Consider the following 10,451-nt stretch of genomic DNA (forward strand, 5'->3'; position numbering starts at 1 on the left):
AGCCCTGATGAAGACCTGAAACTCAGGTCGAAACGTCAGCATAAAATAAATAAATATGGTTTTGTTTATTTATGTTGTTCTTTGCTGACCGCACCCCCCCGACAAACTTCTTCAAGCATTAATCTACGGTCAACTATCTACACCTCAAGAAAAATAAAGAAGTAAGATGAGATTAAATAAAGCTTGAGAAAGAATAAATATAAATAATAAATAGTTTCAAAGCTCTCAACTGGAACAGGAAGGTGGTCCAGATTTATTCTTTACTCACTCATTATAATTCATTTTATTTTTGTTTACTCTTTCTCAAGCTTTATTTAATCTCAATTTACTTTTTTATTTTCCTTCTTTTAGTATGTTAAATTTTGTTTTCTAATATCTACTTTTCTATTTTTACGTGTTAATACATCTTCTGTTCATTTTTAGCCTAATAATATGCATATTTTTTTTTATAACCTTTTTTTTTTTTATAAAAAACATCTCTATGGCTTGCAAAAATCAAAATTAAAAATATCAAATCGAGCTTAACATTTAACATTGCTCTTCCGTTCAAGAAATATCAAATAACTAAACAATGTGGCAATGCATGATACCATCACGTTGTCAACGGCAACTAACATTTGGTTCGCATGTGACAACATGTTGGTGCCATTGGACATGAAAGTGTTGAAAAAAGTGGCAAAACGTTTTTTCCTTAGTATTTTTAGTAATAAAAAATGAATCTCACAAAAAAATATATAATAGTAAAGTTGTTTAAAATAAATTTGTAGTCAGTTATAATTAGTGAGTTTTAAGGATTTATTTGTATCAAAAACCAAGAATTATATTCTTTATTAAAGTTATTATTAATTGATAAGTATATATAAATTGTTAAGTTATAAAGTTGTTATATCAATAAGTAGATAATATCTGTTTAAAAATTATTTTCCTGTTCCATATATATACATACATGGTTTATAAAAAGTAGTTCTTAAATATATTAGTACAATTTTGTTTATATAAATTTCCATTATTTTATAATTAGCTATTAAAATTATCATAACAAATTTAACAATTATTGTATTATTACCATCAGACTTATTATATTGAATTTTCCCTTAGGTATTTGTGAAAACATGGAAAACTGAAGGGCCGATGACTCTTTATAGAGGTTACTTGCCGACCATCCTTGGCGTGATACCTTATGCTGGAGTCAGCTTTTTCACTTATGGAACTCTTCAGAATTGGATATTAGGTTTGATAATTAATTATTTAAATATTAGATACAGTAAAATTTTATATAATGGGCATCCATAGGTTTTCAATTCTATGAATGTCATGATCCTTACTTTGTCACAAATCAAGTCATCCATCAGGACTTCAATGTTCCATATGTTGCCGATTTGGCCAGAACCAGATACCGTTCCTTCCATGATAAACTTTCCAATCACCCAAATCCACTTGTTTCTAACCTGGCTTCTCCTTCATTACCTAATAATCCTCCTAGGCGTCTGAAAAGAAGATGGACTCGAGATATTCTCCTCTAGATATACTATTTGAGTTCTAGCAATGGGTAGATTCTCCACACGTTTGTATCATTTCATTATATCACCAACAGCAAATTTACTTGTTGTATATATTTTTATACAGTTGTAAATAACAATAAATAAATAATAAAAAATAAAATAAAAAACTTCCAAAGATAAAAATAAACCATTTTATATTTTTCTTCATTGTTTTAAAATGTTTTGGGACTATTGTCCCATATTGGAAAGCTTTTTAACCTCAAAATTTTATAGAAATTAATATATTAAACTTCCTAAAAAAAAAAATCCAGAATTTAATTTAAAATATTTATACTCATTTTTATTGTCAAAATGATACCACGAAAAAAACAAAAAAAAACATACAAATCCTGCAATAATTAACTTTATTGTTTAATTTATAATATTAACACATGGACAGCTTTATCTAAACCTTTTTTGAAAAAAGTGAAAAAATTAAACTTGATATATACTCTCTGTATTTATGAAAATATACATAAAAAACTAAACTATTATGATAAAAAATCTTAAAGTTTGTCCATAACTGAAGAGCTATGGAAGATATTTGTACAAAATGGTTTAATATTCTTACTATTAAGTTTTAGAAAAAATATTCAAGGACAGTATGTAAAAAGTAGTATTAAAAAATATCCTTCCAAGCAATATTCCCTTTTTGATTTCCCCTAAAATTTTACTCACTCACTCGCTGTTGGGCGCTACAGTCCTTGCAGGACCTGGGCCTCTGCCACCATTCTTCCCCATGCCTCGCGGTCTCCAGCGGGACTCCTCCAATTTTCAACTCCCATTCCTCTCAAATCATCTTCCAAATCATCCAGCCACCGGTGCCTGGGTCTGCCCCTTTTCCTTTTTCCTCCTGGTGCACCATTTAGATAAAATTTTACATAGTATGTTTTTCCGCTTAGCTTTTCAATAGTTCAACTCAAAAATAATTTGATGCATTAAAACTTTAAAAAGTTTAATTTCAAATGCATAAGTATATTCATATTGACCTTTATTTAAAATAATAATATGATTATAAAATATAATAATTAATCATTATTTAATATTTATTAAAATAATAGGTAAAACATAAAAAAATAAAATAAATAAAAACAGAAATTTCTACAAGTCTGAATGTGGTCTGGTAATTCAATTTAAAAATAATTACTTCTGACGTTCTCTATAACTAGCTAACTCTAGATCAACATTTTCATAATTACCCCAGTTATTCTTTTAAACAAATTCACTCCTAATTCTATTCACCTTATTCCTTTTTTTATTATTATTATTGTTACAGCAGGTGACTGAACCGTGAATAGAACTGAAAATAAACTGCTGAATTTTGTTATTATTGTATCTTAAATATGTGAACATAATAAATGGAAGGCGTTGAAAACAAAATATAGAAAAATATACAGACTAGAAAAAGAAAGGAACTTAACTAAGCTTATATGTATTATAAAATTATATTGAAGTTGCACAAAAGGAAAAAACATGTCTTAATATCACTGTGGTTGATTGATGGGGCCCCTGTCCTCTTGGAGTATGAGCTGATGTCTAAAATGATTAAGACGACAGAAATTGCAACTACGATTGTGTAGTGAGGAGTCACTGGAGATGATGTGTATGCACACAAAGAGACGCTAAGAAGTCATTTGTTTTATATCTGCCATATTCATATTAACAACCGAGAGTTGGTTTGTTTTATTTTTTAACAAAATAAAAAGCATATGTTCATTTAATCGATTATTGGACCATATGTTGGTCGCAACAATTATTATTAATAAAAAACATTAAAAATGTCAAAAACGTTTGTTTTTGAACTGAACAAACAATAAACTATTACATAAAAATACTAATTTAATTTTTTTTTAAATTTTAATGACAACAAAACACTACTGATAATTTAACTACTGATCAATCTCAATTGTTGAGGTTCTTTGTCAGTTGTTCTAAATTCCATATTCACTAGTTATTGTCATACAATGTTTGTCTGAACTCAAATTTTATAATAGATAAACATTTAAAACTGGCATAATTCTGTGTATTATTTAGAATTAAAATCACTGAAAACCTATATTATTTCCGTTTATTTTCATGTTGTGTCCCTAAAATTTTCCCAAACCTAAATATTTTGTCATAATAGAGTTTATAAAAATAAAGAGAAAAAAGAAGTTGTAGGAATCAACAAGGTACTTGAGGATATTTGATCGTTTCATGTGATATGTCAGTCTTCATTGGAACGATTATTTATTAAAACAACTTTATGAAATCAAAACATTTTTATTCAGAATATTTATTTTCATAATTATGAGAGATAGTTGACCGTGGATGATGAACGAGGAGAAGATGGTTGGGGGTGCGGTCAATGATAAACACAAATAATAATTAATCGAACTTATTTGTGTTTATCATTGACCGCACCCCCAACCATCTTCTCCTCGTTTATTTATTTTCTATACATTATCCCCAACGTGTTATCAACTTTTTAATCCCAGAACAGAAAAATTCAAGGTTTTGTCAAGAAATGAATTCAGAAAATGTGTTTTGATCTGAGAATCATTTTCAAAAATTTTACCTTTAAGGAAGTTGTCCAAATTTCTGAACAAATGGAAATCTGCTGGAGATAAGTCTGGTGAAATAGGTAGGTGTGGCAGGACTTTGTGACACGGCACGTTTAGTTTCTGCACTGCCTTTCATAAAACTTGAGGTCTGGCATTGTCGTGTAAGAGTATAGGTCCCTTCCGATTAACCAATGCAAGTGGTTTTTGACAAGATTTTCATGCATTATGTCATTATCACTGCAGTACGATGTGGATGTGATGATTTCACCTCTGGGTAAAAATGAGAAATGAATTATTCTTACTAATGACCACCACACAGAAACCAGAGACCAGGTGATGGCTGTGCAGGTTGGGGGCACAGGTCCTAGTGGGCTCGGTTCGAATGTTGTGGGTTTGATTCCCACCTGAAGTAGTTAAACATTCGTTTTTCGGTGGTCCTGAAGAATTAATCTTGACACTCCCACCTTGGTTAGTACACAGCAGCGGAACTCAAGTAGCCGCCTGGGGTTGGCAAACAGGACCACTGGGCCCACTTGCCGGACTTGTTCTCCCCACCAAATACCAGTACCAGTACCACACAGAAACCAATAATGTTTTTAGATGCAAATTTGGTTTTGTCATGTGTCCCAGTCTTTTGTAGATATTTAACCACTGACCTGACTGATGCCTGTTGTCATATGTAATCCACTTTTCATCACACTTGATTATTCTTTTGAGAAAAGGCTCGTTTTTTTGCCTTGTAAGTAAATGGTAGTAAATATTAGAAAAAAAGAGAGGATTAATAAGGACTCTTAATCTGTAGATATAAATGTAGTAAACAACAAAAGTCCAGTAATCACACTTTTAATTTTAAAATAATAAAATCGGACATTTCCTATGAAATGATCTGATAGTTTATTAACTTTACATTTTAACTTTGAACTGAAATATTTCTTTGTTTCAGCTGAATACGGTTCTACAAATGCGCTAACAAATTTATTTTGTGGAGCTTGTGCTGGGATGTTGGGTCAGACTAGTTCCTATCCGCTGGACATTGTCAGAAGAAGAATGCAGACTTCAAATGTCACTGGAGGTCATTATCGAACCATTATTGGCACGCTCCGTAGTGTTATTAGGTTTGTATTAATTTTATTCTCTAATAGGAATTTTTTACATTCTTAGAACAAAGAGACTCAGTTTTAAAAAATAATTCTTGTCTTGTATCTTATTTCATTTTATTTGTATTCTCAGAGTTGGATATAGAAAATTGTATCAGAGGAATACCATTAATAATTTTTTATTTGGTTCATGGATGATAAGGATCCACTTAGCATGAAAAAATGTTACAGTAACCAAAACGTATTGTATGAGGAGATGGTTAGTGGTGCTTTCAGTGAAGTAAACAAAAATCTAAAATTTGTTAAAACAGTATTATTGTTATAATTTTTCTTTCTCTACATGCTACATGTTCTTTCATTTTTTAAATTATTTGTTTTCAACTTTTACCTCTCTAAGTAATGGAACTTGTAAACAAAGTCTTGACTTTTAACCGTTAGCTGCTTCCTTGAACGTATTTTTTAACTGAGAAATCGGCCGCAACTTGTGTCATATCTCATGTGTGGCACTTCTGCACCTGTCGTGTGCTTCATGTTTTATTTCTTCTTTTTCTTTTTCATCTTTCTTTTTACACTCTCTTTTCCATTCTCTAATCTTTTGTTATTCTTTCTTTCTTACCCTCTCTATTAAATGATGTTCACTACATCTAATTGGCATATTTATTGTTCAAATTAAATCAATTGTATCCAAATTAAAGTCCAAGACGCTCCTTCTTTTCTCAAAAGTTCAACGTCCAAGTAAACGGATTGTTATGATAGCAAGGTGTAGTAGAGTTAAGTTGATTATAATTTGGGGTTTAATATTAATGAAATAGTGGCATGGTGAGGTGATTTTTACTGTAGCTTGTGATCTGGACAGAGGTTAATAGTTTATTTGAGTGTAAGTTTTTGGGTTTGTCCTTGGAGATGGCTGAATTGGCCGGGATGTTGGACTTTTGAGAAAATAAGGAGTGTTTTGAGACTTTAATTTGGATACTTCTTTTTCTTTCTCATCCTCCTTAAGTTCTTTTCAGCGTGGAGGAGCCTCTAGCCACTTGGTCCACACATCTCGACCACTGGCCAGCATCTTTATCTGATCCAGTGTTTTTCCTCTTTCCATTTCCTTCTAGGTCTGTCTCGTGGTCTTCTACCAGTCAGCCTTGCCTCCATACATTTTCTTGGCACTCTGTCTTCCCCCATTCTACAGACGTTTCATGCCATCGGAGCTGTCGGTGTTCAATCACTGAGAGGATCTGAAGTTCTTCTCTTATTCTTTCATTCCTTATCCTATTTCTCCTAGTTTTGCCCAATATTCTTTGCAAAAATTGCATTTCAGCAGCCGTAATCCTACTTAAATGCTTGTCTTGAGTGACTCAACTGCCATATTATAGTGTTGGAAGAAATATTGCTTTAAAGATTTGGAGTTTGATATCCTTATCTACCTACCTCTTTCCCAAAATAGTATTGCATATCTGGTAGTAAATATTATTTGCTTTATTTATCCTGTTGGATACTTCTTGGTTTATTTTACCAGATTTATTGAAAATTGTTCCATGGTAAGTATAGAAGTCCACATTTTCCAATTCTTCATCACTTCCTTGCATAACCGTTGGTCTAGCAACAGTACTCCCGTACAAAGTAGTGCACCACTAATCCTTCATGGGTTGTAGCGGACAGATCATTTGTTATTCGGATGTTATAAATGATAGTGTAATGATTTATTTTTCCAACTTTCAATCAGAACTTTTTCGGTAAGGACCTCTTTATGCTCTGGTGAAATCAAATTTAAAGTAGTGGACGCCCATAACAACCTTATTACTGATCATATAGGGGAAGTATGTTGTAGAAAATTTTTGATAGTAAAATTATAATAAAAAATTATTATTATTATTATAATATAAGAAAAATTATTTCTATTCATTTTCAGAGAAGAAGGTTTTCATGGCATATTCAAAGGGCTGAGTATGAATTGGGTAAAAGGCCCAATCGCTGTTGGGATAAGTTTTGCCACTTATGACCACATCAGAGACACCCTTCGAGCGCTCCTAAAATCTTGACATCTTATCCATTGATTCCATCACTCTGCCTTCAGATGCTGTTCGCTCTCAAAAAACCTTGCTACTCAATTTTTTCTTTTTAGTTTTAATTTTCCGTCCCTTGTCAAAGTATTCAGTGTTGTATATGTCTGTGTGGACTTAGTAACTTTCATATTTTAGCTCTTACAATTTTATTAAATGTTTTTATTAGTTTTTCTCCTACAAAACCATTATGACCTCAAGTGAAGTTTTAATAAAATGTAGTTGTGCAGTTATACTGACCAAGATAGTGAGTGTATCCAGTATCATAGAATCAGTCTTGGTTTGGTATATGCTCTCTATTTTTTTAACAGCTGTTTCACTGATCACGTATGTTTTCAACTCTCGCTAGTAACGTTAGGAACTATATTAAATACTCAGGCCCAGTAATCTGCTTGATATCTAGTCATAAATCGTAAACTGTGTAGCATGGACTCACAGCTGTTATTAGTTTATCTATCTTTATGATGTCTAACTTTTTAGAATCACAGTATTGTTAATAATTCCAACAACATTAAGTTACATCTGTCATTATTGTAAATATTTTATTTCGATAAACAATGTTTTATTTTATTTTATTTATTTTTTAATTTTATCTTAATGACATTAATATTTATGTGCAATCTAATTTTTGTTATTAATGTTAAGATATTCCTCGAAGAAGTGAAATGTTTTGCAATACAATTCAGAAAGATGAAATTAAAGACTTTGATTCGTGCTTCCATAACTAATAATATATTTTCGTAAATGATGAATGTATATTTGATTTTTAAAGTTGGAAATATTTATGAAATGTTGTGTATATATATGTATTAAGATATTTATTGCTGTTTGTAAAATTAAAGAATATTTTTAGAGATTATTTAATCTTTTCACTACTTTTTATTAACCTGGTATTGTTTATCTTAATTTTGTATCTAGTTATTCTATAATAAAATTTTATTTTAACAGTTTAAAAAATAGCTAAATTTAAATCAATAAATATATTTAACAAAATTTAATCATTTTAAAAGTTATGATAAAAAAAAGAAGCGAAGTAATCAAGGAAAGTAAATTTTGCAGCTATTTTAGGGAAGACAAAGGAGTTTATTAATAAAAAAAATTCAAGAAATACTTAATGTGCTTAAGGATACTTAAATTTCAAAAACTGGTATCTGAGGTAATCCGTTTTTATCATAGACTCAGGTCGTCAGTCATCATGGTATGGATAAATTTTTATCTATTTAAAATATATACCAAGAAATATAAAAAAAGACATAAAATATTGTATTAATATAAATACAAATAATTAATAATGTTTTTTTAAATAAATATTTTGGAAAAAATGGTATAAAACATTATGACTTTTATTTATAATGTTTAATATTTTTTTTAAGCTTAAGAAGTGTTTAATATGAATGTTCTCAATTTTCAAGTTTTAGGTTAGGGAACAGACTTTATACATTAGGAGGTAAAATAAGGTGTCAGACTTACTATTTCTTTTCCCATTTTACAGTACATAATAGGAAATTGAATAAGAACATATTTAACTAAAAATAAAATAAGTTTAGAAAAATAAAGAGGTTAAAAATAGTGAGGAAGGTATACTTTATTTTTTAAAATGAATTAATAACAAATAAATGAATTAAATTATTTTACAAATACTAACCAGATCCAACAATAAAAAACTGGTATGATGGAGCATCATCCAACTATTATTTAAATACCTTTGTTTATGAGAGGATTCATGAGATGGAGGTATGTTTGCAGTGATATAGTTAGTTGTATCAACATGAAACCAAAAGATTCTCTGAAGATTTTTATTTATTTGGTTTCGAGTGATTAATTATTTATATACTATAATAATTTATTAATATAACTAATTTTCTTGGAATATCGTGACTAAAGTTTGATATCAATATCTAATATCGGATTAAATATAAGTATTTAATGATAAATCTGTTATAAAATAATCTGTAATTTTTTTTAATGAAATATTAATATTTTGGACATATAATATTGGAATAGTGTTGCTAAGATTTGATATTGATATTAATAAGAAAGTCGAATATCGAAACAAAATTTGTAATTATTAATTTTTAAACTTTCTTAAAAAATTTGCCAGGATTTTTAAAATGAAAGATATAGATTTTTTTTTTTTTTAAATATTCTTAGAATATATTTGCCGATGTTTGATATCAGTAATATTAAGAATGTCGTATATATTGATATGCAAATTAAATTAAAATATTTAATCTGAAAAATTCCGTAAGATTTCTAAATTTTTGACTGATGTAATATCCATATTTTTATAAATATCCTTAATTGTCATTTCCGGAGTTTGATATCAAAATATAACAGAAATATGGAAATCATGTTGAGGATATCGATATTTGAATAGGATCAATATCGATATGTATGTCTAAATTTTATTAGCCTATCGAAACAGCTCAGTAAAATATAATTATTTTATTGTCACACCTTCCTTAATGTTTCAAAATCTTTCACTAATGAAATATTGATATTTCCCTTAAAGTTCGTTTGAATATTGTTGCTAAATTTTTATATTGATTTTACAAGATAGTAGAATATCAATATCCAAATAAAATTTTAATATTTTATTTTAAAAATTCCTTAAAATATCAAGTTCTTTCTCAAATAAAATATTGATATTTTTTTGGATTATCGCTACCAAAGTTTGATATCTATATCAAACAAAATTATTGGAATATTTTTATGTTGAGGATGACGATATTTGAATTAGAGATTATTGGAATATTGATAATCTTCTGAAAACAATCTATGCAATTATATTTTAGTTAATGTTTGGTTTGTTGTAATATTTGTTATGGTTGACATGGTGTTTCTTTGCTTTACCATTATTAAGTATTTTTTTAATTTTTTGATTAGGTACGATATAAAATAAATCCTCCTATGAGTTGCTATATTATTTTATAATCACCATTTCTTTAATTTTTGATATTTAAATATCAATATTTTAGTGCAAATATAATATTGACATCCATATGTTATTTCGTATAACCCATCTCTGCTATAAGATACTCATGTTGTTTAGTCTATGGTTAAGGTAGGTTTTCTTTACTTTGTCTTTTCTTAATTCCATTGCACCTCTGTCTGCTACATAATTAAATATATGTTCTTCAATTAAAGGTTTAAAAAAATATACATATGGGAATAAATAAAGAGAGAACATTAGTTTCATAGTTGTCTATTTGAAGC

At 29.0% G+C, this 10,451-nt stretch overlaps 1 protein-coding gene across 2 annotated transcripts in view; it reads left to right on the plus strand.

The window, feature by feature from the left end:
- LOC106680260 (mitochondrial coenzyme A transporter SLC25A42) overlaps positions 1-8,094 on the plus strand; it is a 44,957-nt gene extending 36,863 nt beyond the window's left edge. For both annotated transcript variants that reach the window (XM_067053190.1, XM_014419821.2), the window contains exons 6-8: positions 1,099-1,231; positions 5,028-5,199; positions 7,085-8,094. In XM_067053190.1, coding sequence (XP_066909291.1) covers positions 1,099-1,231; positions 5,028-5,199; positions 7,085-7,214 — 435 coding nt within the window. In that variant the 3' untranslated portion in view covers positions 7,215-8,094. The remainder of the gene's footprint in view (positions 1-1,098; positions 1,232-5,027; positions 5,200-7,084) is intronic.
- Positions 8,095-10,451: the final 2,357 nt, after the last annotated feature.

Source organism: Halyomorpha halys, unplaced genomic scaffold, assembly GCF_000696795.3.
Source record: "Halyomorpha halys isolate HHAL.00 unplaced genomic scaffold, Hhal_1.1 Scaffold16.1, whole genome shotgun sequence".
Classification (NCBI taxonomy): Eukaryota; Metazoa; Arthropoda; class Insecta; order Hemiptera; family Pentatomidae; genus Halyomorpha; species Halyomorpha halys.